The 16,603-nt window shown below is 40.6% G+C and overlaps 1 protein-coding gene across 18 annotated transcripts in view; it reads left to right on the top strand.

The window, feature by feature from the left end:
• UNC80 (unc-80 homolog, NALCN activator) overlaps nt 1-16,603 on the top strand; it is a 121,114-nt gene that overhangs the window by 30,832 nt on the left and 73,679 nt on the right. For 10 of the 18 annotated variants that reach the window (XR_003076286.3, XR_003076288.3, XM_025152710.3 and 7 more), the window contains exons 14-22: nt 134-280; nt 2,211-2,358; nt 3,694-3,842; nt 4,647-4,813; nt 5,537-5,638; nt 6,561-6,775; nt 7,282-7,388; nt 8,738-8,897; nt 13,563-13,735. Coding sequence is in view for 16 of the 18 variants with exons in the window: in XM_025152710.3 (XP_025008478.2) it covers nt 134-280; nt 2,211-2,358; nt 3,694-3,842; nt 4,647-4,813; nt 5,537-5,638; nt 6,561-6,775; nt 7,282-7,388; nt 8,738-8,897; nt 13,563-13,735 (1,368 nt within the window). In the remaining 2 variants the exon portion in view is untranslated. The remainder of the gene's footprint in view (nt 1-133; nt 281-2,210; nt 2,359-3,693; nt 3,843-4,646; nt 4,814-5,536; nt 5,639-6,560; nt 6,776-7,281; nt 7,389-8,737; nt 8,898-13,562; nt 13,736-16,603) is intronic. The other 8 variants (XM_025152717.3, XM_015289306.4, XM_040704087.2 and 5 more) reach the window with 6 other exon arrangements.

The raw sequence follows: 16,603 nt of genomic DNA on the forward strand, positions 1-16,603 counted from the left end.
CCTTTTAAGAGTTGCAACTTTGTAACAGAGTGTCTGAGGGGAGAAAGGGGCTACAGTTCGTTGAAAGTAAAATGCTGACAAAAAGCCAGTGGTTTTGCTAAGGTTTCACAACAACTTTCTCTCTGTGACTCAGGATGAAGGTCCGTCTATCAGCACCCATAGGCTGGCACTCACAATGCTTATCAAAATTGTGAAGTCCTTGGGTTGTGCCTATGGTTGTGGGGAAGGACACCGAGGGCTCTCTGGAGATCGCCTGAGACACCAGGTATTCCGGGAGAATGTAAGAAAATTAAAGCTCATTAAAATGTCCCCCTTGTACTTTTGACGTCAGCTGCTGAGATTTGTCTGCCCCCTCTGTAGCTTTTTTTGTATTGAGTACAAATGCGTTTCTCTTTGTCTGAGCACATAGACTGTGTTGCAGCCCAGCTGTAGCAGATTTTCAACTTTCATGTTACCTTCCAGACCCTGGCACTTGCTATAAGAGTACATCTGAGGCCCAGGGTATGTTTCAGCACCCAATGCAAATGTTGTGTGAAAAGTCACAAATACACTGGAGCAAGCCTCACGTGTGCTGGTGTAAGTCACTTTTTACACTGATGAAACTCCACAGTATGCTGTTTACAAGAGGTGAAGCTATATTGGGTTGCGTATCTAAATCCTGAAGTCTAAGTAGCTATGTCCACCTTTCCTAATGATAATTATGATTGGATGCTGCTGGGCTGCTTCATCAGCTCCTGATAGTTGAAGTGCACTGTGCTTGCAGGCATGTTCTTGTACCGCAAGAAAGTGGAAGACTCATGCCCTGTTGAAGGACAAAGTGGCTGACTACCATTGATTTGTTATACTTCAGACTGTGCTCAAGCTGAAGCATTGGAAGGTGCCCAGGATGTAACCCAGACATTTGACTTCAACCAGAATTTGACTCCCTGAGATCAGTTCAATGCCCTGTCAAATGGGAGCCTTCCAAAGGTTCTCTCCAGCACATGCTTCCTCTTTGCCTTCTGTGCTTGCAGCAGATAGCATTTCTGATGACTGCAATGAGAATTTACTCTACCCCCATCCATAGTGGGTATGGGAGCCAGGTGTTTCTGCATGGCTTTGGTTAGCCTCTGCCATGCCAAGAAAGCTATAACTTGATGCTGGAATCTGAGCTAGGTGATTCAAAGATGGGTTAACTGCCTCCATATTAGTCACCATTATTTTGTTAGTTAGCTTGACCCCTGGGTACTGAGGAGGCTGCAGCATTAATGTTAGCTGTGGACACAGTGGGACTATGGGTAAGAGAATCCCAGTGGTAATGGCAGAAAGATTCTGTACAGAGTACTGGTTGAAAATAAACTACATTCAGCAAAATGTCAGGCTTTTATACTACATTGGAGCTGAGCCAGCGAAACATTTAGTCCAGGGCATGACATTATACATAAATGAATACATCTCTTGGAGCCAAAGTTCCTATCAGGCTCATTAAACTAGGTCTTTATGGGAAGAGATATCTACGTGTTGAAGTCTGCAGCTCTCTCTGTGCGTTTGTCTAGTCAGACTGCTTTGCATGCACCATTTGTGTTGGCTGCATGCACAACTCACATCTGAGTTACTGGAAAGCTAAGCACCCTTTTGTAGGTAGCAGAAGAGTTAATGCTCCCTGTAAAAGCTGATATTTCAGACCTGCTGATATTAGCCTGCTTGGAGTCCCAGTGGGATGGGTACTTTTCTGATAGGAAATTGAATACTAATAGCTTTTAAATAAGAAGCTAATGATAGAAATTGATCACTGGGTACAGGTGAACTGGCTTGGGTCTGAGCCATCAGCTGAAAATCAGATGCTTGAATCTAAGAAATTTTTTCAAGGCTGTAAACCTTGATAGAAGTGGTACATTCCTATTTCATTCATGTTTAATGATATTTTACCTTTGGGGGAATAGGTGGGAGTAAGGCCTTCAGACGGGGCTGAGAATGACTTCAGCACTGCCTCCAAACAGTGGCACCCATGAAGGTCCACACTCCCCTTGTGCTGAATTTTTTGTTTGCTTCAGGGTTGAACCTGTGTTCTGTTATAGAACCTAAATGTTCTGGCTCCTGGGGAAGGTTACTTTAGATAGGAACACAGAGCGTTGACTAAGAGCAAAAGGGGATCTCAAAATACCCAGCTGCTATCAGCAAAACTCAAACACGTAATATGATGTGATGTGATTTGACGGATGTCGTTTCAGGCTCAGAACTGCCTCACAAAGCTGTACAAACTGGATAGGATGCAGTTCCGCCAGACCATGAGGGATTATGTGAACAGAGATTCTCTTAATAATGTGGTGGATTTCCTTCATGCTTTACTGGGATTCTGCATGGAGCCAGTCACGGACAGTAAGTATGGCTGGCATCAGAAGTTCTTGATTGAATATTCCTGAACTTTACCATCAGAAAGAAACCATGTCTTTTTCTTTGCCTTAAAATAAATAAATTTAAATAAGTGAATTTCTGTCCTCAAAACATACGAATTATACTCTTAGCAAGCACAGATCAGCAGAGTTCAAACTCATCCAATTTTACCACCTAGTGATCGCATGTAGTAATCATGCAGCACCCAGTGCACCTGAAATTGAAAGCTTCTCTTTTGATTCATCCTACCTGTTGTTCGTGGCTCTTCAAAGAAAATATTTTCATTGTTATGCCTCGGGCTGGAGGTTTTCTGCTTCATGGCATGAGCTGAAATGGCCTGTTTAATCCGGGGTTTATTCTGAATGGAGATATAATTGAGCATTAAAACCCTCTGTGGTGCCTCAGGTGAGGCAGGAAATAGCAGGAACAGATTGAATAAACAAGAATATAAACATAGAGACGTGCATACCTACAATATAAATGTGTGTTTATGTATATTTTTCTTCTTTTTTCTGGAAAATTATTCCAGATTCTCATAGAATGACTGGACATTTCTGTTTGGTCACTGCATGTGACAGCAATTAACAGTCAGTGTTTACAGAATAGAAATAGCTGTTCCCATAGTACTTAGGGAGTCTGTTTGCTCTATTAGAATCTCTCTGATCTCAGGCATTTCAGGGACTGCATCAAAAGAAGAGTAGCAGGCTTGTATGAAAAAGATGCTCACAGGAAGTTTCCTCAACATTCACCAATTATTACCAGGCTTTGAAGAATGGCAGCTCATGCAGCTTTTGAAAAGTCTTTCCTTTCACCTAATAAAACTGGGATATTTCTTGTCTTATAAATGTGTAATGCTTTTTTGAATCTTTGACAGCTTGGTCTTCTTTTGCACCTTGCAAGAACAGCCTTCCTCTAGTTCAAAAGATTTTCTCCTTGTGGGTATTGTCACTTTTCAGTTTAATCAAACATCTCCTGTTCTTTAAAATAATAAATAGAAAAGCCAGAACTATCATTCAAATTTTATGTCTTATTTCATACATTTCTAAGTGAGAGATGTGGATAAACAGAAGCCAGACTCACCCTAATCTGTTTGATCTTTTTTCATACTACAACTATTTCTGGGAAAATTATGTCTTTTTCATTTGTTTGCTCCTCCTCTGCTGAATTTTTTGTGAGGGGGGGACTGCCAGAACTGAGCATAAGATTTTATGTGAGGATGAGCCTTTGTCCTATGTATCTAAATACCATAGCGTGCATCTTAAAGCCATTTTGTTTAAAGCATTCTAAACAAGGGTGTTTGCTTATACTTCAACTTCACAGACAAAGCTGGATTTGGGAATAACTTCACCACAGTGGACAACAAGTCTACAGCACAGAGTGTAGAAGGTATTATTGTGAGCGCCATGTTCAAGTCATTGATAACTCGCTGTGCTTCCACTACACATGAGCTGCACAGTCCGGAAAACCTTGTAAGTACTTGATTTCATATTCACAAAGGTGCTTTTTCACTTGGGTGTGATCAGTGAGGCTTAACAGAATGAATGAATTCAGTTTAGTCAAATACGATGAACATAGCAATTTTTTTTTGGTTGAAAGCTGGCTATGCACCTCCTAGCTGGGAATTTTCAGAGTAATGCAAGATCTTTCAGGAAAGGTCACAAATTGAAAACCCGGTCTTATAAGCCATACCCTCCATCCTCTTACCCTCAGAGGTACAGATGACTTGTCACGTCACAGCTATATACAAATGTTCAAAACTAAAAAGAGCTGTAAGTGTAGGAGCAGGTTGGGGAATGAGTCATTCCTTTCTCTCCCCATGATGTAGAGCTCTGAAATAATTAAGAAAAATCCCAAGACACCCACTGGTTTTGAAACGAAGCTTGCAAGGTTTTTATGCTTTCCTCTCCAGCCCATCGTTTTGGCTTTTTCATGCCTTTTTAGATTATGGGCAGATAAATGGGATAAAACAGCCTTTAAGTCATCTTTGCAGCTTCCTCATCCAGCCTCTGATACCTCTACATTTGCTTTAGGCCACTGCAGAGCATCTTCTATAACAATAATGATCCTCGCTGTGCTTCTTCCAAGTGCTCCAAGTGGCAGCTTTTCCAGCTTTTGATCTCAGCTGGAAAACACAAACCTTGTACAGTAAGAGTAGATCAGGCAACAATCAGAGGAAGTAATGGCGTCCTGAAGGACCTTAGAAACTATTGATTCTCACTGCTTCTTCACAACCTGCAGACTGATTTTTCTTTTCATGATGTCTTGCTACCCAGGGCTTGTACTGTGATATCCGTCAGCTTGTTCAGTTTATCAAGGAGGCTCATGGGAATGTCTTTCGGAGAGTGGCACTCAGTGCCCTCTTAGACAGCGCTGAAAAGTTAATACCAGGAAAAAAAGCAGAGGAAACAGAGCAAGAGCTGAAATCTTCTGGCAGCAAAAGGTTGGTGTCTGGAAAGAAAAAGGTGAGAGACTGATTTGAATATGGCTATTATGACTATAAGCACTGAACACAAATGTAGAAAGTCCAAGGAACTTTGTGTTCTGTCTTCACAATCTATGTTAGTTTCTGGTGTACAGAATTGCACTGTGGTGGCAGCCTCCTTTAAAATTTAATGAACTGAAACAATCATAGATTTGCAGCAAAAGATGTTAACCCTTTCCTACAGGAGTCTAAAGAAAGCAGAACAATGGAAACACTGGAAGAGGAAAGGCTAAAAAAAGTAAAAGAGCACAGTGCAAGTCCCATGGTGCTGTGTGGGTATAGTTCTTAATGTATGTCACATCCTGTGGGAGATCAGTGTTGTTTATCTGACAGGTAAACCCTGGTATGCAAAACAAGTCCCAGAACAAATATAATCCTGACATGCTTCTTTATCAAAAAGAAATGTGCTTTGAGGCTTACTGGGAAGAAGAATTAAGAAAGTTGAAAAGCTCCTAAAAACCTCGGCTATTCTCAGAGCTATTGCCTTTTTCAAAAGTGATACAGAGACAGAGGCAGTAAGTTAGTAAATTGAGAGTGCATCTCAAAAGCTGTTTGAGTGTTCAGCAGCACTGATTTCCTTGTCGTGTAGCTATGTGATTGAGCATGAGATGATTGAGCATGAGATGAGCCATCCATCTATCTGATGATGATCAGATCTGATGATTTACATTGTCTGTGTAGATCTGAGATGGGAAGTGTCATCATTGACAAAGGTCAAGCATCAGCTGCACCCGATGAATGTCGCAGTTACATCTCAAGCCGCCCAATGCAAACTCCAGAACAGTAAGTGAATATTATTTCATTATGTTATTGCTGGCAGCTTCTGTTGCATTTCCCTTAACAGCAGAGGCGCGTTACCAGTTTTCTTAACAAGCGAACCAACCTGCTGTTAAGCATTGCGCATTTGAAGCTTCTTTTGACCGGAGAACTCTGAAATGTAATATTGAAGTGTAAATTTAATCAATATTCTTAAGAATTTCAGAAAGTTTTGTGAATGGCTACTGGTCTCCTGAGTTACTTTGGACAAGTCATTTAACTTCTCTGGGCCCTGAATACCCATCTGTCTTGCTAAAGTGTTTTGAGATGCACAAGTGCCAGAGCTCTATATTACATTTCTTCTGCGTTAACTAAGCTTGCAAAGTCTCTCCTTTGCTGAGACTGCAAGGATAACAGAAAGCCTTTGATTGCTGTGCAGAATTGAAGCAAGCTGTTCAACTCTGGGCACTGCCACAGCCGTCAGAGATTGCAGGAGTATAGCAAAATATGCTGCTCCCATTCCACGTTGCAGTAATAAGAACTGAGACCGCACCAGGTTCACAAATAGCTATCATGATGTCCTAAAGCTGTTCCAGTACACATGCTTTTAGAAAGCACCAGTGTAGTCTTACCGATACAAGTCATTTTGACCTAAAGAAGATGATGTGCTGTTTTCACTTGTGCAAGCAAAAATTGGAAGGGCCCATTCCGTGGGCAATCTCTTCAGAGTGGGAAAGATACTTATTTTGTACCTTGAACAATATTGAATGTGTTAAATTTTATTATGTCCCACTGAGAAGAGTATGTTTGGAATTCAAAATGTAACAACCCCAAAGATTAGAGAGGTCACTGTGGGGCTGCTGGAGGAGGCCTCGCTGCCCTGAACATCCGAACTTCACTGAAGTTCAGTTCATGTGTTCCATCTTTTTCTTTTTTTTTTTTTCCCCAGTGATGAGCAGAACCAAGGTGCCGTTCTGGGACGCAAGGACTTTTGGCGAAAGATGTTCAAATCACAGAGTGCAGCAAGTGATACCAGTAGTCAGTCTGAGCAGGACACATCTGAATGCACCACTGCTCACTCTGGGACCACTACAGACAGACGCTCCCGTTCCCGTTCTCGACGAATCTCCCTTCGAAAGAAACTCAAACTCCCCATAGGTAAATGTATGTCTATTCCTATTCTATATACGTATTGCATGTGCAGAGAAACACAGATAGATATATCTCTTGTATTACATATTTTATCGTAGTTCCTTATCGTCCAAGTATACTTGATGTTCTACCTAGTGAAGCTGGGAAATGCTGCTTTCTCCATTTTATAGGTGGAAAACTAAGGCAAAGGGAAGCAATTTACCAAAGGTAACAATATCTGTGGCAAAAGAGATCTCCAAAGTAGCAGGCTAATACCTTAATCTCTCAAGCATTCTTCCTCTCTGTAAAGGAGAAATATCCAGATAGCACTTAGATAAAGCATGCGTCGTTTACAAGTCTCGAGACCCAGCCTTGCATGGTAGTTATTGCATGTAACATGACATGGTTGCTTTCTCCTTACCTCCTGTTTTACCATACTCTGGCACGGCCATTTCAGAGAAATATGCTGTGATTGCTAATAAATAGGTTCTACTTGGAAGCTTTTTCAGAACTGCTCTGAATAGCTTAATCTGCAACAGGGAACTGGCTGAAGCGCTCCTCCCTCTCTGGCCTGGCCGATGGGGTGGAAGATCTCCTAGATATCAGCTCTGTTGACCGTCTGTCTTTCATCAGACAGAGTTCCAAGGTAAGTGCTTTGGACTCCATTTCAGAGAGCTTACAGGGATGGGATCTGACTTGTTTTACCTGCCCAAGGAAACGCTGTAATCAAATCGGCGTTGCAACCCAACATGACTGACTAGTAACAGAAATCTAGAGATTAGATCACATGGCAGTTTGATACTTGACTTTTGCAAAGTAAGGCAGTCTAACTTCTAAATGCCAATCCACTTCTTAGAGTGATGCGTAGATATTTGTGTGAGGTACCAAGAGTCCTTGGAGTAAGGACCAGGAGAAAACTGTTTGTCCTGGCAGTAGGTGTTACAGCACTTGCTGATTCCCGAAAGCAAGAAAGTCTTTTTTTTTTTTTTTCCCACTCTCTTTACTCTTTCCTATTCTTCAGTCCTTGCATGATAGAAAAACTTAGCTTCTACTTAACAGTGTGTGTGTTTGATCTTCTACCAGCTGATTGCTTGCTTCTCTTTGTGAAAAAGCTTGGTAGAGCTGCGCTATTTGCGATTCCATCTATGTTGCTGGATTTCCTGATCTTGTCTGTCCCTAAGTGCTGACGTGTTGCCTTCTGCAGTAGTTGCAGCATGTTGTCTCCTCCAGCTCCATAAGAGCCCTTTTATAGAAAACAACAGTTTTTCCTCTTACCTTTAAATAAAGATGGTGTAGACTGGAGACAAACTATACTTGGGCACCAGTGGTATCTTTCTATTGTATTGTATTGTCCAGTCTGTTCTGTGCTGCATAATACTGGAAAAACACTGAGGAGAATCTTTAATGAAGCACTGTCAGTATTTGGTGAGGAGTGCAGAGTATGTTGTTGAGAACAGTGCATGCTGTTGTAAGGGTGTTTGGGAGATATAACTGAAACAGTAACAAAGTGCAGAGAATACTTCTTGGTAAAGGAGGAAAAGGATGAGAGGTGTTAGGACCTTGTCAGAGAGTATGCTGGAGCCTGATTCTCTGCATGAGGGGTGTGATAGAGGTGGCTGTGATATGTGAATAGCTACCTTAAGTCTCTTTTCTGGGACATGAAGAAGACTAGGTAAAACCTCTGCTGTACTTGTCTGCCTGTCCTTGTTCATGGAGAAAGAATTGCAGATCCTATAAATACCCATAAGGTTTAACTGTTAGTCACATTTATCTATGCTTCCTTTGTGCCTTTACAGCCTTTTGTGAAAGACCAGTCATTTAAGCAGAAAGATTAAAAGATTAAGTACTTCAGCATATGTAAGTCTCTGCAGACCCACTTGTGTTGCTATGGTGATTCGCTGTGCCACAGCACTTCCCTAGATGCTTTATGTCTAAGCAAGGAAGATCAAGAGGGGTAGCATGGCACAACCTAACCTGCCCTTTGTCTTTGCACAGGTGAAGTTTACCAGTGCAGTGAAGCTGTCAGAAGGAGGGGGGCCAGGAGGTGGCCTGGACAACGGGCGGGATGAAGAGGAGAATTTCTTCAAGCGTCTTGGTAAATGGCGCACCTGCCGAAGACACCCATCCAAGCTTCATCACACAGAAGAAAAAGATGGTTAGAAATCAGGGTTCTCGTCTCCTTTTTTTCTTTCTTTTTATTTTCTTTTTGAATCTCCTTCTGTATTTCATCCCTTTCCCTTTTTTCTGCTTTCTCCATAGTTTTTGTATCCATTCTAGCCTTCTCCAACTTTTTAGTCTTTGTAACTGTTTTCTTTCCCTTCCTTCTTTCTTTTGTTTTGATTTAGAAAATCCTCTAGCAAAGTTGATTTTTTTTTTCCAGACTATCCAAATAAATTATGCAAATACAATATTTGGGCTTTTAAAATCAAATTGAATTTGAACAACACACTTGAAAAATTAATGCTTGCTTCAAAGCACTGATTCAGTTTGAAATTAGGTTTGTAAATCTTTCATTGCCTAAGATGACAATGGGTATTCCATCAGTTTTTTTGTTGTTTTCTTTTTCCCTCCAATTTGTGACCATTTGACAGTTTTAGCAAAGATCAGCACTGATGAAATGGAAAACCCTGCACAAATCTTGTTAAAATTACCTCTTTTCTTCTGTGTTTGCATGTCTAATGTCTGCATATCATTCGTTAGGGATGCTGTCCCTTTTTCATAGCACACAAAATAACGACAACACTACTTTTCCACAAAAGCATACTTAATTGCAATGCATTTTCAAAATCAGCAGTGTTTGAAAAGTGCCTTTATGCCTACAGTGTCCTGATATATTCTGTTTTCAGATGTCATACAGTCATTCACCTGCTCGTGTCCTCAGCTCAGAGCTCATCTTTGTTCAGAAAGACAACAGTCTTGAAGTTTTACTACTGTATTTCAAAACAAAACAAAGTAAAAACAAACAAACAAAACACACACACACACACACACACACACAAAAAACACCACAAAACCCAACTCCCAAAAACACACAGAAAGGAGTAGCTTTCCTGTTTCACCACTATTTCTGTACTGATTACAGTATGATCCATTATCTGACATTATGGTTTTCATTTTCTGACATTACCCTCTGGCACTGCATTGTTTTCTACAATCGTCTGTCCCAGACGTACAATGTAATGCACATAAACCATTGTTTAGGCAAATGATACTAGCAAAAGATGTGAGTGCGTCTCACAAGTGTAGATTGATAATTGTTCTGCAATGGTACAAACACAGCTCTCTCCCAGGTTAAAAATATTACTCCTATAGGAGTTTGCCTCAGACCAGCAGCCTCTGTGGTTTTAGCTGAAGGCGAGAATCCCCACAATGGAAGAATTTGCATCTGCTACTTTACACTGAAGTAGGTGTGAAATGCTTCAACTATTTTTTTGTCCCAGCTCTCCCTGGGAACTAATAACTGAGGGGCAGTAAGATCTTTAGACTGTTACAGCTGTTTCTACATTGCTCATGTTGTGATGTGTTTCACATTTTCTTGCAGGAAACATTTTCTTTTTATCTTACCAATGCTGATATTTTGCCACTGTTAGTTTGCTTTTGTCTAGGGTGCCCATATTGTTGATTTATTCTCACAGTTTTAGTCTTGACCTTATGAGCAGCAATAGCCTTGCTCTGTATGTGTATGCTCTGTATGTGGCACATCTCATGTCTGTATAAAACTCAGATGACATGTTAGTTATGGGCTTTGTGAACTTTTAAGCAATACTTCAGCCTTCATTACTTAACATCAGAATAGAGCTAATTAATGACAAGAACTTGAGGCTTTGGATATACCTGTGAGAGGAGATACATGAAATGTTTGGTTTTGATATATAAGTGCCTTAGGAATGCAATAATAACAGTGATACAGTGGGCTAAAAACAGAGATCATTCCACGTGAGTATGAGAAACAGGCAAATTGTCTAATGATGTTGATAAGGAGAGTTGTCTGATCACTAACTGAGGCAAAGAAAGGGTGTTTAAAGCTATACAGCGAAATGTGATAGCTAAGGAAATTATTGTCACTGTGTCCACACAGGTATCTGGTATACAAAGAAAGCCACACAAGCAAACATAATAGTTTAGGTGTATGTGTCTGCATGTACATATATATATGTGCATATTGAAATTCATGTGGGGCCTTTTCAGGGTGGGAGAACTTATGACAGTAGAACAGGTTCATACAGAGGGCTTTCAAATTTGTAGTGCTTCTATATCTTCTACAAAGGTGTACAAGTTTTATGTGTATACTGAGAACAGAAGTCGGTTGTGGTATATGGGTATGCTACTAAATCTTTAAGTTCTCACCCAGAGACATTATTTTGGAACATAATTCTACCTTTCCATTCCTGTCATTCATGGTGCTGTACCATTACAATGCTTTTGCTTTTCCTCTTGTGTTTTTGGGTTTTTTAACACAGTAGACAAAATTAAAGAAAAAAACTAATATATATATATATATATTAGAGTAAATATATATACATATGTATATATTTTGTAAGTGAGGTAGTAAACATGAAATAATTTGTCACACCCTACACAACTGTAATTGTGATATATCATCCAGACCACTGAAAATTTTTGTCTACATTGGATATGTATGTATGCATATCTGTGTGTGTATGTATAGTTGTATGTGTGCATGTGTATACATATGTACACACATAAATATGGGCACACTCATGCATTAAAATTGTTTTAATGATCTTTTTACTTATACTAAGAACACAGCATATACACAGAAGTGAATTACAGTATGTTTAAATTGAGAGCCTTTATGATCCTTCAGGCACTTATTGAAGACATTTTGATGACCATAGAGAGGTTGTGTGGGCTTTCATGCCACAGAACGTATGGCAGCATATGCTAAGGCTCCAAAGGATGACCTCATGTTCACACGGGAAGCAATTCTAGCGGGTGGGTGCATGGACATCCAGCGTTCCTACTATGTTAGGAAATGGTTTCTGTTCACTGGATGAGGTTTCTGTGAGGCTGCATCACACTAACCCTTTGTAAGCCAAGGACAGCCACGCTGCTGATAGCAAGGCTACTCCAGGATTGATGTGGAGGACAACCATCAGCTGCGTCTGAAGGATTCTGTTGCAGAGCTTCAACAAATTGAAGACTGGGGCTGCGAAGGACTGCAAAGGGCTGTAGCAGTTGAGTCTAGGAAGTGCCTTAGGCAGACTTCTCTGTATCTGAAGTTCATTTTTCTGTTCTTTATCTCATATGGGCACTCCCTTAACAGGTCCCTACATGGAGAAAATTCTTTGTAACTCAGATGAGTTAGTGTTAAAACAGCCATAGCAGGAAGGCTCAGACAGGGCACTGCAGGCTGTAAGGAAACAGGAGGAGTTGAAAGAAAAGAGTGTTTGTGCCTACTCATGTAAGCGCTCTGCCTGTTCTTTCTGCTTCTTTCTTTGTTATGTTTTGAAGTATTTCCCAACATAGGAACGTTTTGTTTGCTGTAAAACTATGTGCACCTTCAGTGGGGAGAGAAAAGGTACACGTCTTAAAGAAATTTCTTGACATTTAGCATACCACTGTTTTCATCAGAAAAAAAAAATGAAGATCCACATTGCCGTTTTTTGGTTGTGACTATTTGTAGTGTGTAAGTGCTTTCTAAGAAATGTTGGGAACTGAGATCTCAAAGAGATTTTGAGTTTTCAGGCATTCTTTCCTGGAGAAGTCCCAGAGGGCTGTAGGGCCATTTCACGAAGTCTTCCAAATCTACTTTTGAAGCTAATCTTGAATTCTCCGTGCAGCATTTTGTTCTACAGTGCTTTATCCTTCAGTATTCTGTAACCTTTTGTACCTTCACATGTAAACAGAGAGTATTATGTATAAAGACAAAAAAACCCAGAAGCTGACTGTTCTTGTTTTGGCCAGCCACGTTGGCCTCAAAACTTCTTTCCTGATTTCCTGTGTCTTTCCATGACTGTCTGAACTCTGGGTAGAGACTACGTAATGATCTTCTGCATTAGGAAGCATTAATTCCAACTTGCAGTGGGATTAGTCGGTTTATCATGTGATCTCAGTATATAATTTAAAATAATGTTTGAAAGAAGCCCTAGTGAGCTTCCTAACTCTATTTTCAAAAGGAATTTTTATAAGAGAACCTTCCATCCCAAAGAATGCAAGGCACTTCAAGGGAGAAAAGCTGATATGATTTAAGATACTTAGAAACTGAATCCGATTTCACTTTAGGTGTTCTGGTCATTGCAGAAGATGCATGCCTAAAAATTAGACAGTATGTGATTCCCATATAGAATCTTTATAATGTTTGCCTACTGACTTTTATGTGCTACTACATGATATAATATTGTTTAATATATGAGGAATAAGATTTATGTATGCTTTACTTTAAAGTTAGAAGCTAATAGACGAGTGAGGTAGGAGAGTATTCGAGAAAAAGAGGCAGTAAGAGTGATCTTCTTTATTGAAGAGGTGTGAATGAAGAGCCATGTTCTTGTTCACCTGTGCTGGAGTAGGTCTGGGTCTTCCACCCTGAGTAGGGTGCCATTGTTTTGCGGAGACATCAGTGTGACCAAGACCAGAATTTGGCTTGCCATATGCCTATTTCACAGAAATCAGAAATGTTTTAAAAATGCCCATGTTATCTTCAAGATAGCACATCAAGGCGAGGAAGGGATTTAGACTAAAACTGTACTCATCAGGATTTTTGCACCACTTTTTTTTTTTTTTTTTAATTGGTGAGAGTGTCTGTTTCCTTCTCCCTGCCCTTCCCTGCAATCCCCTCTGTACTCTTTTACCTCTTCAGGTTGCCATAGCTTTGATGATCACTTGACCTCCAACCAAGAAGGAGGAAAATCGAAGAACGTTGTGAACCTGGGAGCAATCCGCCAAGGGATGAAGCGCTTTCAGTTTCTCCTGAACTGCTGTGAACCAGGCACTATCCCCGATGCCTCCATCTTAGCAGCTGCCCTAGATCTTGTAAGTCATTCATTGGTGTATTTTACCTTGTTGAGTGAATGAGCATGTTCATGCATGATGGTCTGTTGTCATTCAGTAATGTCAGTCATGCCTGTGCAGAAAGCAGGTAAAGTGTTACAGCAGTGTTAGCTGGTGGTGCTTTTGTTTGCTGGAGTTTTAGCACCCATGACTGGATGACTGTGCAGAGAAATAGGATCTTTTTTTTTATTAGGTGGCTCCCCACTACTAGATTATTGCCAGCACGAAGCTTTTATTGTCAGACTTAAATTTTGCTTACAGCCATTCTGCATCTGTTCCTAGTGTCAATACTTACCTTCAGAATAAGAACTGAAGACTGGATAACTACCTGGGGAGGCACAGTGATACCACTTAGGAGTTCTGATAAAGCTATAAATACATTAGGTAACATTAAACCTTCACCAGAGCCAGTCACTGGGAAAACTTCAGATGCCAGTGTGCATGCTTTTAAATGTAGATACTGCTAATTTGTAGATCTAAGTCACCAAAGTGACACGATTCAGTCCCTTGCTCCTTGACACTAAGTGTCTCTATCTCCTGCCTTCCTTTCCTTGCAGCTGCTGTTTATATTGACAGCCCCTTTGATTTTTAAAGCAGTGGCTTTCAGCCTGTACTTCATGGGCCAGGGGGACTCTGTGTTCTTGTTGGGAGAGTTTGATGAAGACAGCAAAGAAAAGTCTGCCAGTGTTTCTAACTTCTCTGCACAGTGTTCCTCTACTTCTTTGTCTGGATGTCCACAAACTGAGAAGGGTTGAAAGCCACTGCTCTCTGAGCATCCACATCCTCTCTATCCCTTTGTCTTCCTACTCCTCACTTCTCACCTTTTTACAGTATTGTTGCTGTTTGTACTCATATTCAGTTTTTTGTTCACTGCTGAAGATGCCTGACCTTTGGACTCTCCCATATTCTGCTTACGCTATGTCCTGAGCTGTGCTGCCTTGTCTGCTCTGTAGTCCTGTGGGTAATATACTCTGTGCACCACCCCTTTATATCCTTAGGTTACAGATTCCAGCAAATATGCACTAATATCAGCCAAAAGTCACTACTGCTAACCATGTCACAGCTATTCTACTATCTTTCTTCCAGTTGAGAGGTGCTTCCTTTGCTAGTCATCCCCCCCCCCCACCTCTTTTGGGGTTTGTTGGTCCTCTGCCTGAGAGCTATGTAAAGAGTTACTGACAGTGAAACCTGCATTATAGTCTCACGGTCAGTTCCTACCAGCCAGGGTTGCAGTGAGCTTGAAAGGTGAGAAGGATAGTTACTCCTGCTGTGTGTATGGCACAAATTCATTCCTCAAGGCTGTCAGATCACTGCTCCATTGTGCACGGACAAAGAAGAGTCACTGCTGTCTAGTATGTCAATAACATCCTTCTGCGGATGCAGCATTTGTGTGCTTATAAATTGGACTGCAAAACATAAAACATAGATTTGGCAATTATATCCTGAAAATGCCGTAATTACATATGCTGAAGCCATAGACAGGCTTATTCTCTGCCAGTGTATGAAGTCAATTGAAAATCACTAGTACAAGTGAACTACCTGAAGATGTCTGTTCTGACTTTCAGAGCTGACTTGTACAAAATAAAGATTCAGTTTCTTTCCTTTCCCGTGGTATGATGCAGATGGCTTTGGTGAGGGGCAGCAGTGTCAGTTAGGTGTCTGGTCAGAGCAAGTGGCATAGGGGCAGACTTGTTAAAGTCTGGCTATGATTCTAGTCTGTATGATGTGTTTGTCAGTCCACAGTGACTCATTTAAAGTTAGTGGAATAAAACATTGCAGTGAATAAAGTAATGTTGATTTCACTATAGCCTCTAAAAATAAGTATTTTATGCTAACATACATCTATTACATTGCATTTCTCATACACACAAATACATTCATATAAAGTTTCAGGGGATTTGATATTATTCTTAAGTGAGGTCAGTACCATCAGCATATCTTAATTCATTTCTGGGTGAATTTCAGTTTTGTTCTGACAAGCTGACTTTAGAGATCATCAGGCATTTACATTCCGTATTTCTATATTTGTTATCAGTCTACAATTGCCTAATGAAGGCAGAGCTGCAACACAGCATCTGCTATGAAGAATACTTATTGAGACATTTATTTAAAAACTCTGGACATCTGGCTTTTCTTGCTATTGTGGCTAGAACTGTGATAGAAAAGCAATACTATAGCTGCCCGGTTCTGCTTTTCTTTCTTGGACTTCTGGTGTGTGATCTCAGAGAGGGTGTAACCTGACACACAAGTAAGGAGTTTTATGTAATTCTGCAACCCAATAGCTGGGAGCCAGATAAGCTGCCTTGAATAAACTGTCCCTTTAGAAGATAGCACGAAGTGGCTATGTGCCATAAGACAGAAATTTGTAACACCTGTTGGAATGCATAAGAAACCTGCTCCTTCATTTGTGGTCTTCTGTTGTTCTCTGCAATCTGAGAATGAAACAACTTAAACCCCAATCTGTTGTTTCAGTGGCCATGATTGGATCTTTTTCTCTGCGTTTTCATATTGCTTTACCTGCATATTTTCTCTGCATTGTTTGAGATGCTGCACACAGTGGTGTCATTTTGGAGTAGCTATAGATGTGAATGAGAGCCCACACTTCTGGGATCAGGATTTCTAGATGGACTAGATTTCTAGACTAAACTTCTAGTCTGCAGCTAAAGATGATGGAAACTTCATTCAAATTACAGAGCTGGGGTACTACTTTACAAGTACCTGCTTAGCTGGCATTTCGTCTATAAGATGGAAGTTAAGAAGTTGCGTGCATTGCGGGTTTCAAAGGTGACAGCTACTATCATATCAGTGTGTTTCTTAATGACAGCGTGCTGTTATGGAAAATTCCCATAT

The sequence above is a fragment of the Gallus gallus genome, chromosome 7 (assembly GCF_016699485.2).
Source record: "Gallus gallus isolate bGalGal1 chromosome 7, bGalGal1.mat.broiler.GRCg7b, whole genome shotgun sequence".
Classification (NCBI taxonomy): Eukaryota; Metazoa; Chordata; class Aves; order Galliformes; family Phasianidae; genus Gallus; species Gallus gallus.